Here is a 27,825-nt window from a genome sequence, read left to right on the forward strand (position 1 = left end):
CCCTGCCCTTTTCTCTTCCTCACAGGAGAATAGTTAATAAATAATAGGGAAAGTAGTAGGCAGAGATAAGGGACGATTACTGGGTCTGGATCTGGTCATGTCCTAGGATGGGCAAATACTGCAGTTTTCGAACATGGAAATACTTGAATCAACCTCCAGGTTTATGCAGAGGTCACGTGATACACAGCAAGGCCGCAGAATTGTTTCACCCTGTGTCTTGTGCAACATAAACAGTACGAACTGCCTGGGAGAAGACAAGTTTCTGATGGTCCTAATAAAAAAATAGCAGGGGAAAGGGAACTAACATTTGAGTATCCAGGAGATCCTATTGCTACATCCCTTCTCACTTATTGCACACAGTACACGTAAGTACGGTAGTATCCCTGAATTCAGGATGAAGAAACTGAGATTTAGGGGGAAGTCTTGGTCCTAGGTACTAGTCAAACCCTGTGTGGGATTACAGTTCCTTTGCTTTCCAGACCCTTCCCTGGCTCCTGTGCCTGCAGCAAGAAGCTTCCACACAGTGGTGGCCCCTTAAACAACACAAACTTGTCATCTTATCTGGAGGTCAGAAGTTCAAAATGGTTTCACTTGGCCAAAAACCAAGGAGTTGACAAGGCCACACTCCCTCCAGAGGCTCACTAAGAGTGCTGTAGTTTGGAGGGTGAACATCCACCAGAGGATGTACTAAAGGCTTGGTCCCAGGGTGTTGCAGTTTGGAGGTGGTAGAACCTTCAGGAGATGGGGGCTAGTGAGAAACCCTGAAGTATTTGAGCCTGTGCCCTCAAAGGGGTAGGGCCCCACCCCCTTTTCCTCTGCTTCTTGGCCATGGAGTAAGCAGTTTTGTGCCACCACGTGCTCCTGCCATGATGTGTTGCCATACCACATACCTAGACAATGGAGCCAATTGATCATGGACTGGAACCTCCAAACTGTGAGCCAAGAAAACCTCCCTCCTCCCTACCCTGGAGATTGAACCCAGGGCCTCTAGCATACTAGGCAAGTCCTCCACCACTTGAGCCATGCCCTCAGCCCAAATCTTTTCTCTTGTAAAGTAATTATCTCAGGTACTTTATTACAGTGATGGAAAGCTGGCTAAGTAGAATCTGTTTACCTTTTCATCTTGAGCTGCATTCCATGGCCCCTGGCCCCCTTATTGTCTAAGTCAGCCGTTTACCATCTTCAAATCTCTGCTTTCATACTCTCTGCCTCCCTCTTATAAGAACACCTGGGATTAAATTTGGAGCCCACCTGGATAGTCCATAGTAATTGGCCACCTCAATATCCTTGATCATGTCTGCAAAGACCCTCTTTTGCCATATAAGGGAACATTGACAGGTTCTGTGAATTAGGATGCAGCCATATTGGGGGAGCATTATTCAACCTACTGTATTTCACATGGTCCAAAGTGTGTTCTACGACATTATATAGCTATGGCACTTTACAAATTTACCTGGACAAAGATTTGAAAAAATACACCTGAGGGGAAAAAAACCTGTTAATGATGCATCTTCTAAGAGTACAAGTATAGTCAGCCTCTGTATCTGTGAGTTCCACATTAGTAGATAGGATATTATTTTTAAAGTAAAAATTATGTCTGTGAGACTGGGGGTGTAGATCAGTGATAGAGTGCTTACCTGTTGTGTACAAGGCCTTGGGTTTGATCCCTAGCACTGACAAAAATTACATCTATACTGAACATACACAAATTTTTCTTGTCATTCCCTAAATAATACAGTATAATGACTTTTTACGTAGCCTTTACATTGTATTAAGTATCATACATAATAATCATACAGAGATGATTTGAAGTATACAGAGGATGTGCATAGGTTATATGCAAATACTTGTTGCAGGAAGTTGCTAGCTGAGATACAGGACACTGAGGCAGTTTAGTAGAAAGCAACATTTTATTATGCTAGCACAGACCCAGCAGACTTGTGTCCAAAGGCTGACCCCTGAAAACAAAGCGGTCTCACCTTATGTACCCTTACAAGCAGGTTATAGAGGCAATAAAATTTAAAAAACAAGGTTTAACCCATATATGGTTACATGCAATTCTATAAGCTACTTCACCCACGTGTTTAGTGCTCTTCTACCCTAGTGCTATGTGACCTTCACTTTTGAATTCTATAGGTTTTATCTCTGCTATGCCATCCCTTCCCCCCTGCTACTTTGTCAGAACTCAGGCCTAGTTTGTTTTCTTCTGATCCTCCTCCCTGCTACAGTATGCCATTTTATATAAGGGACTAGAACCAGTCCACTGTGGATACCAGGGTCAACTGTAACAATGCCTATAAAACACACCTAGAGAAACATGGACTTAGCCAAGAGGCCAGGTCTTCTCCTGATTTAGAAGTAGGTCAGGCTTAGTGACTCACAGCTGTAATTCTAGCTACTTGGGAGGTTGGGAGGATCAAGGTTCAAGGCCAGTCAGGGCAAAAAGTTCCAGAGATCCCCATCTCAACCAATAAAAGCTGGGTGCACACCTGTCATTCCAGCAGGAAATGTAAATAGGATCAAAGCCTAGGCTGGGGATTAGCATGGCTCAAGTGGTAGAGTGCCTGAGTTCAAACTCATTACGCTAAAAATGTGTTATCTAGCTAAATTTTCTTGGGGTTGCTTTTTTTTTTTTTTTTTTAAAGTCTCTTTATATAACCCAGGCTGACCTGGTACTTTGTCTGTAGTCCAGACTGACCTTGAACCTCCAATCCTTCCACCTCCACCTCCACAGTGCTGGAATTATAGAAGTGCTCCACCATACCTGGCTTGGGTATTTTTTCCTCCACTATTTTGATTAACTGTTGACAATTAAGAAGAAGAAAGTGTACCTCCTTGTCCTTCTCCCATCTAGTCTTACCTCCTGTTAACATCTGTGTGTATCTTGCTTAAGATTTCTAAAGGGAATAATTGCTAACATCCTAATGAGGCCACACATAAATGGGCCCAACTCATGCCTTTATGATTTCTTTGGTTAACAGATTCCTGTGCTAAGGGTATTAACAGAAATTTTCTTGGGATTGCATTAATGCAAGAAAGAAGAAAAAAATAACCAGGTCTCCTGTTGGCTCAGTTCCCCTCTGCAATAGCTCAGAATCCTCATCTCTTAACTTGTGTTAGTGACCCAGTACAGAAGCAGTCCTTTTCTTGGGCAGATCTTTTACATGCAAAAGGGTAGCCCCAGCTCCTTTCTCTCCTGCTGTGCTGGCTATCTGGCATCAGAAATTCTGTTGTTGCCTGAGGTGAGAATCTGACTGAAAAAAGGTTGAAGTTTAACACCATCCCTCCAAGTTCATTCATCAAAAATTTTCCTAGAAACAGAAGAACCCTGCCCTGCTTTTTTTTTTTTTTTTTTTTTTTAACAATGTCAAGGTCTCCACCCCAGCTTCTCTGAAATGACCAGGTCTCCACAGTTAAAATGAATCCTTAATTGGAGGTGTGGCTCAAGTGGTAGAGCGCTTGCCTAGCAAGCCCTGAGTTCAAATTCCAATCCCACCAGAAATAATCTTTTTTTTTTTGCTGGTACTGGGGTTTTGAACTCAGGAACTCAGGGCCTCAAGCTTGCTAGGCAGGCATTCTACCACGTGAGCCATGCCCCCAGCCCAAGAAGAAAGAATTCTTATTGTTTCTTATAACTGATGGCCTATTTTTTGTCTTTTCAAGTGAGAGGGCGTTAGTCAGCAAAGGGAATAGAGGGAGACTTAACAGTTACATGAAGCTGTGAAGAACCATCAAAAAATGAGATCCAGCTGGGTGTCTGGTGGCTCACGCCTGTAATCCTAAACAGATCAATAGTAAGCAATCTTTTCAAAGTAACTGATTACATCATGCTCTTGCTTTGGACCCTACTGTAGCTTTTAATTGCAGTTAGAAAAACGTCTAAACTTACCATGACCGTCAACATTGTCCTCTGATTTCATCTTTTCATTTCCTTATTCACCCCGCCTTCCTCTGGCCTGGCTTGTTCAGGGATCTCACAGTGGCTGTTCCCTCTGCCTTCCAGATCATGTTTCCCCTTGGCCATCACCTTGCAGGCTCCTTAATGCCAAAAACTAAAAATCTACCTGTTTAAAGCTAAAGTAGCCAGTATACACCTTATCTGACTACCCCATTTATTTCACAGCATTTGTTGCTACTTGAAGTTGTTTACATGCTATTTGTATCTCCCCTGGATAGACTGTGAACTCTGAGTGTAGGAACTGGGCTTACAGAAAGTACCCAGGGTGCAGTAGCACCTGCTTGTTAGACATGAGGATCTCAGCTCCCACCTCAGACCTGTGAATGTGAATCTGCACTTTAATAAGACCCCCAGGTGAGTCATAAGCTTGCCAAGTAGGGTTTTTAGAGCAATGGTTCTCAGGTTTGGTTATGTGTTAGTACTGCCCAGAAGGCTTTAGAAATTCTGACATGCTAACTTAGTTGAGCTGGAGTCTAAAAGGTCCCTAAGTGAATTTAATGGGCAGCTGAGGTTGAGAACCACTGCTGTAAATGCTGTTAATCCAAGCACAGTAGCCGCTAGCCACATGTAGCTACTTAAGTTTAATTAAAATTAAATACAAACTCAGCTTGTCAGTTGCTCTAGCCACATTTCAAGTATCCTATAGTCACATGTGGGTACTCAGTTGGACAGTGCAGACAATTTCCATCATATTGGAAAACTCTGCTGGACAGTGCTGCTAGGAGGGCAGGAACTGAGAGACTTCTCTGTTTTTTATTAGGTCAGGAGAGCATCTTAGAGATGGAAAGGGAACTGGGGCAAACTCCGGAAGTCCTTAGAATAGAGAGGATAATTTGGTTGCTGACATTTGCAGTTACACCAGAAGGTGGCTCCCATGCCTCCTACCACACCTTGTGCCCAGCTTCTGGCCTCCAGAGTCCTCTACTAGGCACTGTGCATGTATTATCCTTTGCTCTTTAATACTTTTCTACTATTAGTATTATTGAGCTGGCGAAGTGGCTCAAGTGGTAAGAGTGCCTGCCTAGCAAGTGTGGGGCCCTGAGTTCAAACACCAGTACCACCAAAAGAAAAATAAGAATTACAATTAGTATTAGTATCCCTAATTTACAGCTGGGTAAGCTGAGGCTTAGGGAGCTGATGTTTTGCCCAGTCACCCAGCTACCTGCAGGTAGGAATTCCTAAGGTACCGTAAGGTTAATTAGGCTTTTACACGTTGATGTGATTCTCTGATTTCCATCTATAGCAAAACCCAGAGTATGTTTCCCTATAGAAGTAAACTGGCTCTTTGGAATATACACTGCTTATAGATTAGCAGTGAATGCTTGCAGTAAGGATGTCAATTTTCTTTCTCCATGAAATGGGAAACTAACACAAGCTATCTTGGCAGACAGTGTTATTTCCTACTGCAGCCCTCTATCACCTGGATCAAAATCCCCTCCTGAAGTTTCCCTGAAAGTGCTGTTACTGGGAAGCACTTCAACCACAGCACCCTTTATGCCCTCAGGTTCCTGATAAAATGTTACATGAGCCCCTCATGCAATAGCAAAATGCCAAAGGTGGTCCACTCTACTTTGAAAAGTTCACCCTTGTGAGACTTTGAGACTTCACAGGCCAGCATAAATCTCTAGGACTTTGCTGCCTGCCTCACTGAGGCCTGGAGTCTGCAACAAGAGGACCTCAGCAAGTTCTCCAGCCTTGTTAGGTGCACTTCTTAGAAAACAAAAACCTAGCTTGAGACAGATGCTCATTGATGACATTTTTTCCAGTCAGGAACAAAATCATCACCATTCATTGCCACCATCATTTCATAAAAGAATATTTTAACATGGAAGATAAGATTTTATGATTTTTCTCTAGATTGGTGGAAATTTCTCCTGAACTGACACTGTAATGTATGCTGATCTAGTCCAGCCTCATCAAATGCCCAAGGGCTCCAGTCATCTGGCCAAGGGTGACTGTCTTCAGTGGCTGATTGTAGTACTCCATCCTTTAATGCCTGACCTCTGAAGCTTAAGCTATACAATGTACAATGAAAAACTGCCTGAATTTTAGACTGAGCCTGGGTTCAGATCCTATCTCTAATAGGCTATTGAGCACTTGAAATGTGGCCAGTGCAAATGAAGAACTGATGGCTTTTGTTTTATTTAAATTTTATTAATCTAAAAAACCACGTGTGGTTAGTGGCTGCTGTACTGGACAGCACAGTTCTAGACATGTTTGCTAATGTAGTTTATGGCCACTTTAGTTTTTGGAAGCAACTATCTTACCTTGCCAAACTGCCTCATTCTCTAACTGAACTAAAACCAAAGCTGGCTCCCATTTGTATCTAAATGTATCCTTCCCCATCTGTAGCTATACAATAAGGTATTTGTATCCAAATGCAGAAAGTTACATTTATCCTTACTAAATTTCACCCTCTTAAGTAGCTAAGGTTTTACTTTTATTGCAATAGAAGCTGTCTTCAACAGATTATTTAAAAATTGTTACTGTTATCCTAATTATTAGTACCAAGTGATAATATAATATCCTAACTAGAGCTAACAGACTTTCCTTAATTTTTTCCCTGCTGTGGCACAATTACAAACATGTTACCACAATCAGACTTTTCTCAACTTCAGGCTGCAGGGTGAAGAGGGGTACTCAATACCTGTGGCTCCTATCTTATTAGTAGGAACAGGGAAATTATTTCAGGTAGAGACTGAAAAAGAAAATGGTAGAGTCAGGAGGCTTAGGTATGAGGCTGATGCCAGATAAGTTTTTATTATACTTAGAAAAAGAATGTAATTGGAAATAAAGGTAAGTCATTCAAAATGAATGAGAGTTCTTAAACTCTTCTAACTCTTCAGTGGCAGTGTTTGGGCCCCTGGCCAAGGCCAGCTTTAACCCAGCCGAGATGCTGGAAGGCAGAGCACAGAGTTGTACCCATCAAGGCAAAGAGGGCAAGAGACCCCACAGATCCTCGATACCGCTTTTGGGGGTCTGAAAAAGAAGAAAGCAGGAAGTTACCAGAACATCCATAAAGCATTCTATCATGGCACCCAGGGTATACATTCAACAACTTGGCCTTGGTGATTAACCAACTCTATCCTAAAGCTGTAAGATGTGGTGCCAAGTAACAGGTCATAACGATATTACTTGGAATAGAAAATTGTGTAATTGTTAAAGCAACTTTGATTCACAAGCTTTACAGAGTATCTCTCTCTTTTTTGGTGATGTTTAGCTAAAAATGTCTCTTCCACCTTTGGTCTCAGGTACACCATTTATAGTAGTGGTTAGGCTCTATAGTCAGGCTGCTGGGCTTTGAATGCTACTAGCTTATGCTTAGCAGCTACCTGACAACAGCCTTGATCTTTGTAAGCCTCAGTTTCTTCATCTGTAAAATGGAACATTATCTATACATAGAACTGCTATGAGGGTAAATAGCATATGCAAAGCTCCATGGAAAATGATTAGTTAAAATAAATTTTGTTGTGATTCAAAAGTTAGTAAAAAGAATAAAGATAATAGACCTTTCACCTTAATTATCAAGCTACTTCCTCATTGTTTTTTTTTTTTTTCCCCAATTTTTTCCCTTTTCCAGAGGTCTCAGCTGGAATTGTCAGATCATAGCCACAGATACCAGCACTCCCAGCATCTAAAACCCTTGACCACTAAGCTGTTGGATGCCAATCTTGATGTCTTCCCTGGACTCTTCAAGGAGCACAGAATGGGGCCATCACTGTGTGTCAGTTCCCCATTTACCTATCACAGCACCATTGGAGGCTGGTGGGAGAAAGGCAGCTGTACTTCCCCTTTTGTTAAATTCCCAGTAAGTAGAAAAATATAGTAGCATAGATTTTAAGATTTGTTGGCTTGGCAGACATCAACATGTACTTACCTCCCGTGTAGTAGCCATATGCATAAAGAACTCGCCCAACAATCCAGACCAGGCCCAAGCCAGAAGCTATGCGCTGTGATAAAAGGACTATGTTAGTGTTTGCATTGAAGAAACAGGCAAATCTTTCTCAATACCTAGGGTTGATTAAAAATGTGTTAGTAAAAAGTTAATAATTTCATGGATTTTCTAGGATACAACCCACCAAATAAGGTGGGGTTAAGTTACTTGTTTCAGTCAAAAAAATCAAAGACCTGTGGCTCATCTATGAACTGCCCCAAACCTGCAAGCTGAGTACTGGCCTTGTAGATAGGTGGGCTGGAAGGAAGGAATCTTTAGACTTGTTCTGAGCAACTTGGGAAACTTGGGCTAGACCTCAGGATGGGCAGGCCTGGAGGCTCAGGGTGAGCCAGAAGAGAAAACTGACCAAAACTCAGGACTAGAGGGAAAGCCCTGTTGCCTCAAATGGGCCTCTGAGCATGAGGTGAACTCTGACTGTGGAGTTGCATGATCTCCAGTGAGATCACCCTCCTGGCACCACAGCCTGAATGGAGGGATGGGGCTACACTAGGACAGGTGGGAAGAAGAAAGTGTGTGAATATGCAGTCTGAGAGGGAAAAGCCTCCCAATTCCCCACACCTTTGAGAAGAGAAAGTAAAAATTTATGTAAGATGAAAAATCTTTTCATTTGGGTGCCATCCTGGGGCAAACCACTTGGCCAGGAGTAAGCAGAAAAGATATGTGAACAGGAAACCTTCCTTTCTAATGTGGTAGTAAGCACTGTCAATGGTGGGGGTTACTAAGTCAGAATTTTTGTTTGTTGAAGTTGATTTTGGGTAAAAAGTATCAGTAAGCTGGGCATAGTGGTTGATGCCTATAATCCCAGCTACTCAGGAAGAGGAGGCAGGAGGATCTTGAGTTTGAGGCCAGCTCAAGCAAAGTTAGTGAAACCCTTACTCAAAAACAAAATATAAACAAAAGGGCTAGGAGCATGGCTCAAAGGGCAGAGCGCTTATCTACCATGCAAAGCATGCAGCCCTGGATTTAATTCTCTGGTTCCACAAAAAAAAAAAAAAAGTGTCAATAGGAGGATGAACAACTGCAAATAAAAGACCCCAGTCTCCCAAGTCACTGTTTTCTAGCTCTGAGTCTGACAGACCATTCCTTAATGCTGCATAATTACTATCAACCTAGGAAGAATAGTGAGGCGCTGTCCTCAGAGAGTAGTACTTCAGAGAATTTTGAAGAGCTAAGCACAGGATCGAGATCTAGGGAAGTGAGACAGAGATGGGGAGGGGTAGGGAGACATCAAGTGATATCAATCTAGAAAGCCACCAGGCTTTTCAGAGTAGCCAGCTGAGTCACTGTCTAGTGATAGGGCCCCTGGAAAGAAATACCTTTCAAATGACATTACAAGAACAGTTGATGTTTCTTAAAAAAAAAAATACAGGCCTTCACATTTGTGTATCATCTTTGTTCATGCGAAGATCTTTGTTGAAGTATCTGTTTAGATCTTTTGCTCAGTTTTTTAGTTGGGTAGATTTCTTACTGAGTTTTAGTATATATGAGGATTCAATCTGTCTTAAGCCTTGGTGATGTGAAAATAAAGAACAGTGAACTAATTTTAAAACTGTTTGTATTTTATTTTTTGAAGAAAATAAAAGTGTGAGGGTATACAGTAAACAGCCTCCCTCCTGTTCTATACTTTAGTCACTTCCTTTCCCTTTTCTGTCATCAGTTTGTAAGGTAAACTTACAGTGATCTTTACTGTACATATAAGCAAATATTAGACATTTCCATTTCCTTTTAAAATATAAACTATAGTATACTATGCAGACTAGTCTGAATTTTGTTTTTTTCCACTTAACCTAAAGATTTTGTATCACTATATCAAATCCTCATTCTCTTTTAATGACTATATAGTGTGTCTGTATGTAATGTACACTGTCCCTTAACTGGTGAACATGTGAATTGCTTCCATTCTTGCTATTACAATGCAGGGTGAATCACCTTGTATAAACTTGGGTCATTTTGCATATATATAAATTTCTCTATGAGGTGAAAAAAAAATACAGGGCTTCAGGGTCTTGAACTACAGATGTGCCATTCTGGGAGCTTGTTAATAAAAGCATGGACCATTCAGGTACAGACTAGAAGGCTACGAAAGGCTTAGTAGTAGAGATGTGGAGGGCCACAACATTGATCAGAACTCAGTTCAGGGGATGATCAGGACCTTCAAAGGGAACACCTCATGTCCAAGGCAAAGCTCAAATACACGTACATGCAGTCCAAATCTAAGGCCTCCCAGGACCTGGTGTCTGCTCCCATTGCTGCTCTGCCCTTGCTTCCTGCTCTTCTCCCCACTCCATGGCTTCTCACCAGGCAGACTCCTGGATGCTGCAGACACTTGCACTTCTTGCTCCTTCACCTCCTTTCAGTGTTGCCTAACTCGCCTTCTCAGAAAGATCCTCAGTCCTGACCACAGTACTCAAAATCATCCAGTTCCTACTGCCTTCCCCGTTCTTTTTTCTGCCTTTGTGCACTCACCACCATCTAACACATAATTACTTATGATGCTGTTTGTGACCTCAACTAAAAAGAAAGCTCCAAGAAACCTGCTTGTCTCATTCACTGCGGTAACCTTAGGTTGTAAGTGTTTGTTGCATGCATGCATGAATGAATGAGTGAATGAATATGGCAAATGAAAACTCACACGAGCTGGATGCCAGTGGCTCAGGCCTGTAATCCTAGCTACTCAGGAGGCAGAGATCAGGAGGATCGCAGTTTGAAGACAGCCCAGGCAAATAGTTCTGCAAGACCCTATCTTGAAAAAAACCATCACAAAAAAAGCTGGCAGAATGGCTCAGGATGAAGGCCCTGAGTTCTGGTTTGAACTCCAGAGCAAACAAAACAACCTCTCACAGACACGAACCTTTTAGAATCAGATAGACCTGGGCTCAAAGTCTAATTCTTCTATTCTGTAGCTATTTGACCTTCTGAAAGTTAAATAGTATCCAAGAGACTGAAAAAATAGGGGAAATACTATCTACTTTAAAGAACTTTGTAAGAAATACTTAAATAAAATCCTTTAAAATAGGAGGCTCATTCAATGTTTATTTCTTTCTTCCCTCTCTAGTAGTAGCTCAATGAACTACAACTCAAATAGATGAGAGACTTACTGGGTGGTAAACACCTCCAGTAGCTAGAAAAAACAGGAACGGAGGATACACTTCCAACCTAGAACAGACAGAGGGAAACTTTAAAATGAGTAAAGAAAAAGTGTCCCCATGCCAGAATGCCTACCCAGAACTGAGAGACCTTTCTATTCATGCTTGCAGGTTAGAAGTCTGAGAGTAAACATAAGCACTGATGAGTGGAGGGGAGGCAAGCCACTAGTACACCCTCTTTTGCTCTGCATCAGAGCAGAGGCTAACTCAGAACACACTGAGTAAAAGGACCTCACATCCTCCAAACTCATGAGGAAGGTCTTGGTGGAGTTGAGTGGGTTTCCTTATAAAACCCAAAGTCACCTCATTCTCTAGGCCACAGAGGTTCAGTGTCAATTTAGATGGGACTGGCTACAAATACTGCAGATGGTAATGCAACATTAAAGACGTTCCTGGAAAGAGTATCCAGAAATCTCTCCATTTAAAAAACCCTTAACTTTGCTTAATATTCAGTCTGTTCACACACTTAAATTTTAATGATGCTTTTAATGAGGTGCCTATGATTGTCATCACTTAACTACTCAGGAAATGCACAGCCCACTCAGCAGATATCTTTGGTGCCTGGCAGGCATTACACTCACGTGTTCTGGTGGGCCCGCTGAATGCAGTTGAAGATGTGTCCGTTTTCAGGGTCAGTGCTGTACATGACAGGATACTGTTAAAACAAAGCACACACTGATCAAATAGTCAAGAGTAGCCTGCAGTGTTGAGAGTTAAAATTAACCTTAAAAATAATATATTCCCAAAGCATCTTCCATTATGCTCTTGATAGGTGACCATTTGATTTCTGCTTAAATATTTACAGTGACAAGAGTTGGAATTCTTGGTAGCAGTTTCCATGTTTATATTAAATATCCAGCAGTAAGAATGCATGCCTCTGGTATGGTTGCACAAGCAGCTTGTGCTAGACTCGGAGCTCTTCATTGATGTCACACATCAATGGTGGATTTCAGATGCCTTACAGACACCACAGGGAAACAGCTCCTTCCCAAGAGTCATCAAATACCACATCCTTTTTAAGATTTCCTCTAATGGGAGAGCAGATAACTGAGTATGTGAGAATTTTATTGGGAGTGTCCATTAGAAGAAAACTTTAAAAGTAGGCTCAATGAGGGAGTCTGATTATAAGATGCTAAACAGAAACAGACACCAGGGACAACTTTAGAAATTATCCCTCTACACCAGCTAGAACTAAAGGAAGTATTTAACAGGCTCCTTTCTTACGTGTAATGGCTAGGCAGGATTAACTCAGCATTTCTTCTTTATTGGAAAGCAGGAAAATCACCTTAAGACATCATTTTTAAAGTGGCACCCAGGAAACAGTGTTGCCATTTAAAAGAAAACTGCACTCTTCCTAGCAAATAGCTCAAGCCAAAAGTAGACTGTTCTAATTCCAGCAGACCTGGTCTTTCCAGAGAAAAGACAAGGTGACACAGAATGAAAACTATACTCTCCCGCAGGTCCCTTTATTTCTTGCTTCTTTCCTGTCACAGAGGAGCAGAATTTCTAATAGATATAGTTCTAAAACTGCCACCACCCACCACTAGCAACTCACCTCTTCCTTCATGACTAAAAACAAGTCCTTGGACAAGCCCATGGCCCTGGACAAGCTGACAAAACCAGAGGCTTGTGTTCCCACTTACCTCCACCTTATACTTCTTGCGGGCCTTGCCAACATTGATGGCTAGGTGAAGTACCATCACAAAGCTGGCAGCACCAGTGAGAAGCACAAAACCATATTCCTTAGAGAGGACGGCCATCTTGGCTGTATGGAAGAAAGGACAACACATTGGGATACTGTCCCAGCACTGTGGGCATCATAGGATGTGAGGCCTTAGGGAGCAGGAGGCCTTGTTACCAGGGAACAAATATGTACAGATCAAAAATATGTTTCCAAGAGGTCCTTATAAATATACTATATGTCATAGAACAAAATTTTAAAAAATTCAAGTATTCAGCATACTCACGGAAAAGCGCACAATCACACATCATATATTTTCTCGTGTATCTAGGGCTTTTTGCTTAACATCACATATACAAGATGCATCTATATCATTGCAGCAGCTGTAGAATGATATAGCCCTAAACTTTACAGTTTTGAAAACAAATTTTTTTTTCTGTGGTACTGGGGTTTGAACTCAGGGGTCCACACTTGCAAAATAGGTACTTTTTGGCTTGATCCACACCTCTAGTTCATTTTGCGCTGGCTATTTTGGAGACTAGGTCTCTTGACCTATTTTCTTGGACTGCCCTTGAATCTATCCCTTCAATCCTAGTCTCCCAGGTAGCTAGGATTACAGGCATGAGCCACCTGCTTTGAAAAATATTTAATATGACAAAATGGTAAAGGATAGAGAAACAGAGAGAAGGAGAGAGAGGAGGGCAGGAGGGGAAGAGAGGAAAAACAGGATACAAAGTAGTGTATATGCAATGACTTAAAGCTTTTTGCAAAGATGGCCTTGGTGGTACACACCTGAAATCCCAGCTACAAGGAAGTAGAGGTTAGCCCCAGGAAAAAGTAGAAGACCCGTCTGACCCATCTGATAAAATAATAACTACATTAGGGCTGGTAGGGTGGCTCAAGTGGTAAAGGGCCTACCTAGCAAACAAGAGGCCTTGAGTTCAAACCCCAGTACTTAAAAAGAAGGGGGGCGGGGAAAAAGAGAGAGAGAGAGAGAGAGAGAGAGAGAATGTGTGTTTCTCTCTGTCTGTTTGCTTCTGGAGTGGGGCACTGAGAGGTCAGGAACCTTGCAGCTTATCCTGATCCATAGCACAGTAGAGATTTCATGCCAGCAGAGAAAGGCCCTGTTTCAGTGTTTTGAAAGCCAGCATAGTTCCTGAGCCTGTGACAGGTCTGGATAGCTCCTGAGGAACCCAGGCTACCCATCAAGTGCTCACTTCAAAACAAGCCTCGTAAAGTACTCTCTTGTTTCCACTTTATTTTGAAATGCATAAAAATATTGACAATCCAAGCCAATAGAGCAAAATACTAATTGTAGATCTAGGTGATAACTATGTGGATGTTCAACATACAATTCTTTCAACTTTTGTCTATGTTCAAAAATCTTCAAATAAGCCAGGTGCTGGTGGCTCACACCTGTAATCCTAGCTACTCAGGAGGCAGAGATCAGGAGGATTATGGTTAGAAGCCAGCCTGGAGAAATAGTTTTTGAGATCTTATCTCAAAAATACAAAATACAAAAATGGGCTGACAGAGTGGCTCAAGTGGTAGAGCACCTGCCTAGCAAGTGTGAGGCCCTGAATTCAAACCCAATACCACCACTACCAAAAAACAAAAAAAAATCTTCAAATAAAATGCTTGGAGAAAAATCTAATCCCACCTCATTTTCCAGTGTTTAGCATTAAGCTCTGCCCCAGGAGGAAAGAGGAAGAAGGAAAGAGAACAAAACCTAGCAGGTGGAGGAAGCCTTAACCATCTCATGGTCAACTGTTAGTGCTGCTCACTAACTTTTTTGAGCATAAGATGAAAGAAGGGTCAGAGTGCCACTGGATACAAGGAACAGCTACAATATGCCAAGAGATCCTTAACTGGCTCTCCACTCCACACGAGGCTGCCACAAGCCAGGAGTCTCTGGTGTATTCTGCCTTTGGTTTTTAATGTCCATCCCTGGTTAAGTGCCTAGCTTTAGTCTCCTAGAAGCCAGTCAAGGAGGGTCACCCTGCTGCAGCACAATTCTAGTCATCCTTACAAACAAATTAACATGATGGTTTTATTTCAATTTTCCAAAGAATGTGCAGTCAAAATGCTCCCAAAGTCTAAAACAGAAAGGATTGGAGCTGGGATTCAAATACAGATTCATTTGATTCCAATGTCACCTTTCACCCCTGCCTGAAAACTGAGAGCTGAACTAACCCTGCGGTCAGAGCATCTTTCTTAGTATGGAATTTGGGGTATGCAAGCAGCTCAGTTTTTAGAAAGTAAGCTTCTCTTAGCTTGGAAAAGTAGCACCTGGGGCCTGAGACCTAGAAATGTGTCCTCTGTCCCATCATGGTTCATAAATTCTCACTAGCTTTCTACTTCTGTGATCTTCACCCTGTGCGGCTCACCCGCCCTTCAGGAGTGTAGCACACACTGGGCAGGGTTTGTCTCCATGACTCAGCACCCGCCACCTCCAGATCAGCAGCTCTGCCTGCCCAGCCACAGATAACAAGGAGGCATGGCTGCCCTCTGTGTCCCCTTGCCTTCCTTCTCTTCCCAATTCCAGAAAATCACTGCAGGTAGGAAGCTGCAGTAGTAATTACTAAAACAAAAATGGAGTGTGAATTCTGAACACATCTTTGCAAATAAATGTGATCAAACCTTCCAGCCTCCCTGATGTCCTGGGAGTTAAAGGCATTTGGGTCAGACAGGTCAATTATTTATTTATTTTTAATTGTTTTGGCGGTATCGGGGCAAACAGGCCATTTAAAATGAACTTGCCTCCAACTCCATCAGCAGCTGCCTGTTCAAGGACAGTAAAATGAAGCACATCTGTTTTAGGTCAGAATTTGCAAGTCCAGAGTCTAGGTGGATGAGGGCAGATCTAAGACCAGAGTAGGTTTTGGATTTCTTCACCAAAGTACTCCAGCTAGCCCACATAAACACTACCACAGTATGGTGACTTAGTCACTGAGCTCTGTCTTTGTGACTTCTGGGAAGAGTAGATGGCAAGACAAGGAAATGCCTCTGTCTCTGTTGCAGCTAAGAAATGCTCATAAAACAACTGCTCTATAATTAGAGATTAAAATATGACTGCTAAACTCCCTTTCAGAGTGTAAATGCAATCTGCTAGGTGTGTCTAACTGGTGGAAATTACTCTCCTCACACTGTGTGAAGGTGATATCCATTGGGTGTGAACCTGGATGGGCCAAGCAGAGCCGGGAACAAGAAGTACCTTTGAAAGGCAGGGAATTTATAGAAAACAGAGCCCAGAGTTTGATGCTTTTAGAGTGGATAGTCACAAAGGATAGTGGGGTCAGTGGTGGAGACAGGGAGTGCTCAGAGCAATAGAGCACCTCCTCTTCCTGCAGGGCCTCCTCTGCAGAGGCCACGAACCCATCAATGAAGTCTGGAAAGCTGCCTTCCAGAAGCGTGAATAGTTCTCCTGACACCTCCTTGCATTCTTACCAAGGCAGAGTAGTCCTGCCTCATGTGCCATCAGCACCTGCTCTTAACCCGAGTAAATAGCCAATTACAACAGCCCTAAACTCCAAGAGAGAGGGACCATGTTGTCTGGCATCTTCCATGTCAAGCACAGTGTGCAAATTCATGGTGTATAGATGCTTGTGGGATAAACGCATACTCACAGTGTACCCAGATGCTTTTGGAATAAATGATGGAGCTCCAATTCCAGGTGGCTTTCAGAAATGATTCTGTCCCCAATACACACACACACACACACCCCTCTGAGATAATATTCAGCATCTGATACAGTCCCTAGTAAAAAGTATGTAACTAACCAGTTTAAGCTGCCTTTTCTTGCCTCAAAAGTATCTATTGAAACCATGAAAGAAGCCAGGTTATGGATTACTTAGGAAAGAGGAATTCAGAACATGGAGAAAAACTCTGCGCCATAGGCACTGAAAACTAGATCCAAGGTCAAAAAGCACTTTAACATTTGATAAATCCAGGACAAAGAGATGGATGCTCCCAGCCCTTAGAGAGAGGCCTCTGTGTGTGTCAGAGTATGCAGCAGGGGAGAGATGGCCTTCAGTGACCACACCCCAGGCAACCCAGCCACACCCAGAGTTGTGCAAGCCCAAAGCTAGCAGATAGCTTCCAGGGACAGCTTAAACAACTGATAACTGACACACAACCTCCCTCTGGAATGAGCTGTCACTTGGACTGCATACATTTTGCTGATTATGTACCTGCCCAGTGTCACTAGCAACTCTTTTTATGGACCCAACAAGATAAGGTTTTTGAAGGTGGGAACTTTGCCCTCGACTATCTTTTAAATGATGCTGGACATGTAACCCAGAGGCTCTGCTTCTTTTTTTTTTTTTGATGGGACTGGAGTTTGAACTCAGGGCTTCATGCTTGCAGAGTAGGTGCTCTAACACTTAAGTCTCACTTCCAGTCCATTTTGCCCTGGTTATTTTGGAGATGAGGCTCAGGCTGGCCATGAAGAGCAATTCTCCAGATCTCAGCTTCCCAAGTAGCTAGGATTGTAGGTGTAAGCCACCACTGGCTGGCTGCAGATCCCTTCTTAAAACTCAGAAAGCCTGTTTGTGGGAGAATTTTTTGCCCAGAGGTCAATAGTCCCTAACTTTTCAACAATCACTGAAGTGAACGATTCACAGAAATGAGAAGCAGCACTGCTTTGAAGAGTTGAACAGAACAACCTAAAATCAGACCAAATTCTTTATCTGAGGCCTTACAGCAACACTAGAACCTCCTGCCATCTGAGTTTGGTAATTCAGAAGCCCTCACCTGAGTATCACTTAACAAAGATGGGCCTACATCTATTTCTTTTGTTTTGTTTTGGGACAAGGTCTCACTATGTAGTCCACACTGGCCTCAAACTCTCCATTTCCTATCTTAGCCTCCAACAGACTACTGGAATTATAAGTACAGACTACCATGTCCTGTTGAGCACTTAAATTTAAAAGTTTAAACTTTGGTTTTTTTTTTTTTTTTTTTTTTTTTTTAACTCAGGACCTCATGCTTGCTAGGCAGACACACTATCACTTTTTTTTTTTTTGCAGACTGGGATTTGAATGCAGGGTCTAAACCTTGAGCCACTCCACCAGCCCTTTTTTGTAATGGGTTTTTTTGAACTAGGGTCTTGTGAACTACTTGCCCAAAATGGCCTCAAACCACAATCTTCCTGATCTCTGCCTCCTGAGTAGCTAGGATTACAGTGACCCACTAGCAAGGCTCTGCTTCTGAACTCTGGAACCTTTGTTTCCCAGAGATCAGTGCTGCTAAAACATGCGCTTGAATGTGAACAATGAAACAGCTCCATATGCTGACAGATACCGCTTATTTGTATTTTTTATAGCAATTTGCACGAACACAGAAACTCAAGTGCTCCTTTTTCTGTTGTCTAGATCAGTGTCTCCCGCTTATTTGTATTTTTTATAGCAATTTGCACGAACACAGAAACTCAAGTGCTCCTTTTTCTGTTGTCTAGATCAGTGTCTCAAAGTTCAGTGACATCACCTGGAGAGTTTGTTAGAACACATCCCACCTCCAGGGTTTCTGACTTGGTGTGGTGCCAAGCGGGGGCTGTGGATGTACATTTCTAGCAAGTTCCTAAGTGATGCTGAAGGTTCTGGCCAGGGGCTGTATTTTCAGAATCACTGTTTTAGGCAAAAAGAAAAACTGCAGGAGGTGGTGACTTTATCTGACTCAAATCCAGAAGCACAGTCTTGTCCTGGTGATCCATATTCTACCATTGTCTTTAGAGAATCCTGAGGCACCCCTTCTCCTGACATATCCCCAGAACGCAAGGATGAGGCCCAGAGGTTGTTCTGCAGAGTGAGCTGCAGTGAAGCCCTTCATAATTACACACTATACGTGTGTGTGCCCACCACAAGACCAGCCTCTTTCAGCTTACTGGATGGCTCAAGACCAAACAAGTGTGCACGATGGTTTGCCTTCCTCTGGGACTTTACCTTGTAAGCCTAGCCTGTGACAGCCACTGGGTTCCTGGATCTGTCTTTATGGTCATGGTCACCAGACCAGACATCCCCACTTGTCAAAGGAGTTGGTGTTTAAGGCTTTAAATGCTTCAAGAGTGATAGTCACTGTGACCAGCACCATGGATCAGGTGTACCTCAGACTCTGAACAATCAGTACTATGACTCCAAATGAAAGCATATTAAAGGATTTAGAGGAACCTCCAACGAACTTGTCATGGAATTTTTCATCCCATCTGGCAGAAATAGCAGAACAGGAAATAACAAGACTACTACACATTGAATACCTAATTACAAGACACAGTACATATAAACTTCCTTCCTTTCTTCCTTCCATCCTTCCTTCTTTTTTTCTTTTTCAGCAGTATTGAGGTTTGAACTCAGGGCCTTGCACTTGCCAGGCAGGCACTCTACCATTTGAGCCACACTCCCAGGACCCCCAACCCCTTTATTTTGGTTTTAGTTATTTGGTTTTGCCCTGGCCCAGCCTTAGACTGTGATCCTCCTACCTACAGCCTCCTGAGTAGCTGGAATCACAGGCATGCACCATTATGCCTGACATTGAGAATGGGGGTCTTGCTACTGAGACCCTCCTGATGTCTACCTCTCAAGTAGCTGGGATTACAAGCATGAGCCTCTCAAGTAGCTGGGATTACAAGCATGAGCCCCCACACCCAGCCTAGAGTGCTTCTTATATGTTATGCACTGGAACAGACGTTTACATAAATTAACACTATTCACCCTCACTGCAGTCTTATGTGGTTTTTATCATTGTTATCATTCCCATTGTACACATAAGGAAACTGAGGCAAAGAGGAGTTCAGTAATTTACCTAAGGCCAGATACAGATAGTGATGTATCTGGTAAGTGCAAAGCTCAGGTTTGGTCACTGGTAGACTGATACCAGCACCCAGACTTTTTGCTACTGAACCACACTGCTGGACTCACCCTTTACCCACAGGGTGGAGTGCCTCCTCCCCCAGCTCAGGAAGAAATGAGGAGACTCTTAGCAAAGCTTGCACATTGGGGCAGAATGGCATACCCTGAGTTCTGCTCCAGGAACAAAAGGAGAAGAAAAGAGTCATGACAACAGCCAAGGGGAGGCCAGAGCTAGACCCAGGGTCTCTGTGTTTTACATTATGTTTTTGTGTCTGTGTGTGTGATGCTGGAGAATGATCCTAGGGCTGAGAACATGCTCAGCAAGTGCTCTACCCACGTGAGTCACCCCAGTGCCCAAGACCTTTGGAATACTTTACACATTGGATCAAACCATCTTCAGGGAAAGACAGCCTTACTGCTTCCTTTCCAATGTGGATGAGAGGCCTTTTTACTATTATTTTGTTCTTGATTGACAGCTCTGGCTCAACAAATATAGTGTTGAAAAGAAGGGGCAACAGCAGACATTCTTTCCTTATTCCTCAACATAGGGAAGTACCATTCAGGTTTTCACCATTAAATATGATCTTATAGGTAGGTTTTCAGGGATGTGCCTTTTGAGAATACTTTAGCAATCAAATTCTATCTATTTATTTATTGGTGGTACTGGGGTTTGAACTCAGGGCTGCATGCTTGCTAGGCAGGTGCTCTACCACTTGAGCCATGCCCCAGCCCTATTTTTGTAATATTTTAAATGCACAGTAACACTTCTAACTTTTTAAATTTATTAAAGTATTTATTACTTGCCAAGCATGATTTGATTGAGGCTTATCAAGTTGGAGGAAGAAAGCTAGTTATAGTATTTAAAGTAGGTGGCAGATAGGTTGTGAGGCCATGATGGGTTTCCTGGGGGAACTTGAAAAAACAAAGTTTGCCTGATAATCAGAAGGACCTCAAGGTCTACAGGGGGACGGAATGGACTCAGGCCAATAACTGTGCAGTGCAGCCAGTCAGTAGACACCAGGGAGGTTAAGCAAGCAAAGGCGCTATGGCACAGATTCACTTTAGGAGTGACGAAATCTAGGCTTACAATGTGGCAGGGTGGGTCTAACACCATTACAGTACTTGAGTTAGCAGCGTGGAGTTTCACAGGACATTTGGCTAGGAACTCTCCTCTAGGAATTTTGCTAACAGATTCATTCTGCCCAAAACATAACTCTTCTAGTGTTAAAGTATCATCCAGCCTTCCCTCTAATTCCTGTTTCTGCCAAACCTGACCTTATCTCACTGGGGCAGGGTTCCTCTACCTACAGACAGAAAACTTCCTGAATCACATTCATTGGAACAGTCCTGGGGTGTAGCTCTATTTACCCAAGTCCCTCTTCATTGCCCAATAGTATTTTCCCAGGGTACAATCAGCATTGCACAAAAGGAGCAAAAGGGAAGCTTTTATGGATTTGGGCACTTGGTTGAAATAATTTATGACTTCTGAATTACAAATTTACAGCACCTTATCTTTTACTAAATGACAACCAGATTTTTCAGGCAGGTAAGAAATTAGCCTTTCAGCTCTCTCTTTGCCCATAAGCAAATAAAATCCAGCTTAGACAATGGTTACCCTAACTTCCATTTGCCATATTGTTCTCCTCAAACTGTACTACAAGTTCTTACCTGGTGTCTGTTATGTTAATCATACCAAGAACGGGACAATGCTAAAGCATTATCAGGTCAACATGGACCCATTCTCCAATGTCTCATTAAAATCCTTATTTGGCTGTCTGTGTTATTAGTCCAATCTTTCTTACATAGGATACCTTGTTTATATGGCAAAAACCAACCTTTTAATGACAGGAACACATAAAGATAGTAACTTATAGGGTTTGTCTGGTTATATGAAACAGAGGTCCCTCAGTCTCATACACCAGATAGTTTAAGGTGGTGGTGAAAGTCCACTTAGCTCATTTAAAGCTCTCCTGGGTAGCTGCCAGCCTTACTTCTCCACTCTGCCTCCAGATGGTTCCACAAAGGAACAGGTCTCAAAACTATCCCCAGGTAGGGCAGTTGGCCCTCCCAAGTCCACATGAAATTCAATGGAGAATGTAAGAAGTTGGAAGGAAGCAACACAAAAGTAAGTCTGTTTTCATGCTAGGAGAGCCAAAGAAGTCACAGGACTTTTCTTTCTTTCTTTTTTCTTTTCTGGCAGTACTGAGGTTCTAAGGCCTCATAATTGCTAGGCAGGCACTCTACCCTTGAGTCATACCCAAATCCTGAGTCATGGGCTTTCTGTGTGCCTCCTATAGTTTCAAAATGGCAGTTCTAGTCTATTTCTCCCTTTCTTATTCTTTTTGTCTTCTTGATCTATTGCTGCTTCTTCTCCTCCTCCCTCTCCCTTTCCTGCTCTCTCATGTTGTTGCCACTATAGAGTCCAGGCTGGCCTCAAACCTCTGACCCTCTGCCTCTGCTCTGCCTCCCAAGACCCAGGATTATAGACATGAGCTACTGCACCCATCCATTACACTTAAAAGACATTTAAGAGAAGGAATGGAAACCTAGATGTTAAAAAGTAACTATTATTCTGAAATAGTATTGCATGCTCAGTAGAAACAAAGTCAGTTAAATAGGAACATCATTATTTATGTGACTATTTTTGTGAGTTCTAGTGAGGTCAACAGCAGAAGGCAGGTCATAAAGTGAGTCTTTCCCAGTCCTTTACATTCTTCAATTCCTCATCAATGTGTTGGCAGAATATTTTTTGAAGTGGAAATGAAGGATACGTTAGGAAGATGGAAGATCTACCCCTTTAAGGAATAAAGGTGCTATAATCCAAATATATTCAGACTTACAGTTGAATAGCCACAGTTTAACCCTATAAAACCTTTAAGTTTCAGATGCCAGCGTAATCCCAACACGTTGGTGAATGGCCAGTATTGAAAACAATGGCGGAATGCACAACTGCACTGGTTGGGAAGTGGGGGAGGGATGGATCAGCACCATGCACCAGGTCAAATGAATGGTTCTCAGTTACATGGGACAAGCTTACATTGGTACAACTCTGTTAAGGCCAATAAGTAAATTGCTTCTCTAGAGTCTGACTTTTGTGTGACAAAGTACAAAACATACATGCTTGAATGGAATCGAATATCCTCTGGGAGAAACTGACAATTCTGCTCTTTAAGAAAACTCAATTTGTAAGAAGCCAGAACACATTTCAGGTTCCCCTGCAGGTGTGACAAGAAAGTTTCTCTAACTGATGCTCCAGGCTTCAGGCTCCATGGGCAAGAGTTGCTTGAGACCTAATGAAGAGGTGCTGAGCCTTGTGGACTGCCTGGAACTGAGCCTCCCAGGAGACGTGATTCCAGCAACATTTCATAGGAGTCTTCTAAAGGTCTGAAGGCAGCAACCTCAGAGGACAGGGGACAGAATGAGGAGAAAGCATGGGATCCCAAATGGGGGCAGGAGAGATCACATCACAAAATTCATGAAAGGAGTCTGCTTTGCTAAATTCAATGCAGGACAAAGCATTTTACCTAATGGAACACTTGACTCAAAGTCCATGCCACCACCTTCAGTACGTGCTCAGCATGATCCCTTCCCTTGTTGGTCCCCTACTAAGTGTCATGTGGCACTCAATGGGCAGGGCTACGATGGTCATCAACACTGAGAAGGAAGGTCCTGACCCTCCAGAATACAGTTAGGTAAGGGTGAGTACTTAGCAGACACCACCACAGGAGGATCACAAACCAGGAGGGTGACAGCTTGGGATGAAAGCCCTGAAGAATACCACAATAATGTGTGAAAGAGGTAAAACAGAAAGGGCAGAGGCCTGCAGACAGGAACAGGCTTTGCTTTTTTTTTTGGTATTGGGGTTTGATTTCAGGACTCTGTACTTGCTAAGCAGGTGCTCTACTGCTTGAGCCACGCCCCCAGCCCAGGGCTTGATTTTTCCATGAAGAGAAAGGAGACCGTGCACTCAAAAGGAAGAGTAGTATCAGAAATCAATATTATTAATAATAAATTTGTTGACTATTATTAATAATCAGAATGAGGTGGATATCAAATCAATCTGTCAAAAATAATTTAGTGCCTGCTGCTCACTATTAGCATGCATACTGTTTAGTGTGGGTCAAACCCTGTTCTGAGTAGTTCATCAGTATTAACTCATTTACATCCTCAGGACCTCTATGATGTACTGTTACCTCCATTTTGCAGGTGAGGAAAGTGAGCATCAGAGAGATTAAATAATTTCCCAGGGTCACACAGCTATCACTGCCTGGATTCCCATACCCCAGGCAGTCTGGCTCCAGAGTCTGTGCCTACACCCTTAAGCTATACTGTGTCTGAATGAAGTTGAAGAGCAAGTTTGACAACACCTGACCTCTTCTGAAATCTCTCCACTTCCCTAGACCCTCTCCAGAGCCTATAAAATATATTAACAAGAAGAGAGCGCTAATAATTAACTCAAGCCTGTAACTGATTAAAGCCTGACATGTTTCTAATTTGGGAAAAATAAAAAATAAAAACCCACCTTGAGACAGATCCAGAAAGGAACACTGTCATTTTAGTGAGTGTCAGCACTGCAGTTTGATAAAAGAGGGAGAGATTATAGGAAGGAAAACACTTCATCATCTTTAGGCATACAGGTTTACAAGGGACCAAGAAACACAGAAATTGACACTTCATTTTCACATCATCACCATTCCCACATATTTGTCCCTTCACTGGCATTACACAGAAGCTTAGAGTCATAGGGCAACTAAACTATGACTTCGGAAGAAGGAAAAAAAAAAAAAAAGAGGTGCAGGTGGCTTATGCCTGTAATTCTAGCTACTAGGGAGGCTGAGATCAGGAAGACTGAGGTCACAGGCCAGTCCAGGGAAATAGTTCATGAGACCCCATCCCCAAAATAACCAGAGGAAAATGGACTGGAGATGTGGCTCAAGCTGTAGAGCACCTGCTTTGCAAGCATGAAGCCCTGAATTCAATTGCCAGTCTAACCAAAGGGGGAAAAAAATGTCTCATATAAGTCACAATTGTTACACTTGTACTGTATCACAAGAAAAGCAGGCAGTCTGTAGTTAACGCTTATCAGATGCTGAATCCCTGCTAGGGTACCAGCCACCAAGTGAGGGAATTGCCAAGGTTGCTGGCTCTAGCCTAAAACACAGGTTTGACCCTTTCATGCCTGATTGTACTTAGAATGAAGCTTTATAATCATTTGCATTTCTTAAGATGGAAGAGTAAAATATCACTTATTTAAAAAAAGGTGTGGGCTGGGGCATGGCTCAAGTAGTAAAATGACTGTCTAGCAAGTGTAAGACCCCTGAGTTCAAACACCAATATTACAAGAAAAAAAAAAAAAAAAAAGGAAAGGACTATGGCACCAAAATTATAGAACCTATATTTCAGTTAATGAACAGGGTCAGCTCTTAAAAAAACTCAGAGGGTAACAGGCGAACCTATGAAATCCTTAAAAGGCTTTTGAAAATGCATTTGGTAGACAGTACAATTTTCCTATGGTCTCATTGCTGCATTTCTCTCCACAAAGACAGACAGGTAAGTAGGCTCTGTACAGGATTTTATTTTACATAGCAATAATCTACCAGATGATAATCCCTAAATTTTCTTCAAGAGGATGGTTTACTCATGAGTAGTATTAATCAATTAAATATTAAAAATAGTAGCAGTATATTCTGCTAAACAAATATTGCCTTAATATCCTAAATGGAAAGAAAGAAAAAAAAAATGGTTCTCAGTCAATTGTGATTAGCAATGGTACTCTGAATACAGGTTCAAAATGCTTAAGCATAAATATAGGGAACCATATGTTTAAATGAAGCTAAATGTGCAGTAAGCACTACATTACTTTTGACAGATAATTTGACATCTACTTCATTCCAGATTGCCCTTGCCTGAACAATGAGTAAAGCCTTTCATCTCACATGTGTACCTTCTTTGTGCTAAATGCAGGCAAGAAGGTTCCATGACTACTTCCCCAGAGCTCCAGGCCAGCAGGAAGAAATCTGAACAAGGGAGAAGGATGCCCTTCTCCAGTTTTGTTTATTTTGAGACAGGTTCTCATACATTGCCAATTTGCCTCAAATTCACCATCCTCCTGCCTCAACCTCCCCAAGTGGTAGGGTTACAGACTAGTACTTTTTTACACATCCTCCCCTCTGCCCCTTTACTCTCAGGAAGGCTCTAGAGCAGTTTCTATAGCGAGCCACAGTATCGCTGTCATTTTATATATAGTAACATTGGTTAAAGAAAAAAAAAAGGAATCACTTGACAAAGTTTTCTATTTCTGTAACATTGTGTCAGGAGGGAAGCTTAACAGAGTATCTTCCCAGGGTGGAAGCATTTGTTTGGATTTTAGATGCTAGTTTTATTTAGCTCCCTAGCTAAATTTAACTTCTGTTAGAATGCATATTCTTGATCCCCTGACGCAGATAAGGTGCTCTCCTTTTTGAATTCATTGAAATACAGCATGTCTGTAACCCTGACCTTGGGTATTTTCCAGTCACTGCAGGTTCCAGGTGACTGCAGATTTCCAAAGGGAAGTTCGTGTTCCAGTTCCAACCCTAAAATCTGCAGGGATTCTGCAAGACCATACCCAGGCTCATGTACATCTGCAGAGCAGGGAGCATTCTTCCCTTCTAGGGCACTTCCCTTCCCTAACTAAGGGAGTAAAGTCCCACACCCCCGCCCCCCCTTCCTATGCATCCATCCATCTGTCTTTGCTTCTCCTTTACCTCCTTTCCCACACTCACTTGTCCCTTGTAACTTCGTGACTCCCAAGGAAAGTATTAACAGAAGCCACAACTTTGGGGAGTGACTCACTTAACGAGTCTCCAGCCTCTTAAATCGCCCTGTAGCTGCCCCACCTCTGGCTCTGGGCCACCCTGCAACGGTACCAGATACGAGGGGAAACTCGTGAGGAGTCTCCTGCTGTAAAGCAGAATTAGGAAATGACAAACGTACAGGTTCCAATACAAATGTTTCTGTGGGGCAGGAGGAAAACAAATACAATTCCCTAAAGGCCCTCCCTGAAGGCTCCTAGCAACACATCCGCAGCAGCCACAGAGCTCAAAGGCCACATTTTGAAACCAGTGTGGCCTGCACAGCCAACTCCTGCAATGTCCGGCTCGTCCATCCTCGCTATCGGAGCTGCAGTTAGCAAGGTCAGGTGGATTCCAAAAGCCGAAAAGAGACTGCCCAAGAACAGGAAGGAAGGAAGGAACTGAGGAAGGGTTGACCTTGAGAATCTCCCTGAGTCATAGATACCGAGGCCGGGTCTGGAGAAGACACTCCAAACCTACTCCATCTGAAGGATGCAGGGCAGGTGGAGGTGAAACGGTATGGAAATGGAGAGCTCAAATTACAGATAAAGAAGGGAGGTTGGAGAGAGATCAAGATCAGCTCGGGCCGGCTGAGATAGAGCCTGTGCCGGATGCACGAGCTTAGGTGCTCCGGGAGGGTCAGGCTCTTTGCAGTCTGCAAACGCGAGCACTCACCTGGATCACCTTCGCACGCCTGGTGCAGAGCGAAGCGGCGCAACTCCGTCTGGGTGCGGTTTCAGCGCTTGCAGAGCAGGCGCAGGCCCCGCCCCCGCCCCCGCCCCGCCCCCGGCAGCGCGGCCACGCCCCCAAGGCGGGGCTCTCGGCGCCTTCTGACTCCGAGCTGCGGGCCACAGGTTCGGACGCGATGACAGGTTTTTTTTTTTTTACCCTACTCCTGGTCATCCACAGATGTACCCTTCCCATCCCCAAATCCTTATATCTGCTCCCTTCTCCAAGTGCCTTCGTGGCCGCCATCCTAAACTACTGCAGCCAGTTCGTTCTCGGATCGGGCTTGCGGAAGCGAAGCACGTTAATAATTCAACCCCTGCAGAGCCACCGTAGCTGGGTTCTGCCACAGCAGGGAGCGTGGCGCCCAGCCTGTCGCTGCGCATGCGCGGAAGAGTGGCGCGTCCTGGAGATTGCGGAGGCGCATGGTGTCTCATCCGCACGCTGGTCGAGTGAGTGAGATTTAGGCATGTAAGGGCCTGTGAGTAATAAAGGTTATTAGTTTGGTAGAGATCGGGAACAGAGCCCTGCCCGCACCCACGCTCGCTCACGCCCCTGGGCGCCGGCTCCTGTTCCGCCCTCGCAGTCCTTTGTTCCGGAAGCGCACGGCTTGTCTCGCAGACTTTTGTGAACTTGGGCGGCACGGAGGCCCTGCTGTGTCGCCTCCCGGGCAGGCTGAGCCCA

At 43.2% G+C, this 27,825-nt stretch overlaps 1 protein-coding gene and 1 non-coding gene across 2 annotated transcripts; both read right to left on the bottom strand.

Annotated features, from left to right (window-relative positions):
- Positions 1–6,686: 6,686 nt before the first annotated feature.
- Positions 6,687–27,222, bottom strand: Mgst3 (microsomal glutathione S-transferase 3). Its single transcript, XM_020175008.2, has 6 exons — positions 27,091–27,222; positions 12,703–12,824; positions 11,641–11,714; positions 11,012–11,069; positions 7,836–7,908; positions 6,687–6,937 (listed from the first exon to the last, which is right to left on the bottom strand). Exons 2-6 carry the CDS (start codon positions 12,817–12,819, stop codon positions 6,801–6,803), a joined length of 459 nt encoding a protein of 152 aa, XP_020030597.1. The 5' UTR covers positions 12,820–12,824; positions 27,091–27,222; the 3' UTR covers positions 6,687–6,800.
- LOC141414512 (small Cajal body-specific RNA 6) lies at positions 7,544–7,775 on the bottom strand. The gene has a single exon (XR_012439535.1).
- Positions 27,223–27,825: the final 603 nt, after the last annotated feature.

The sequence above is a fragment of the Castor canadensis genome, chromosome 11 (genome assembly GCF_047511655.1).
Source record: "Castor canadensis chromosome 11, mCasCan1.hap1v2, whole genome shotgun sequence".
Lineage (NCBI taxonomy): Eukaryota > Metazoa > Chordata > Mammalia > Rodentia > Castoridae > Castor > Castor canadensis.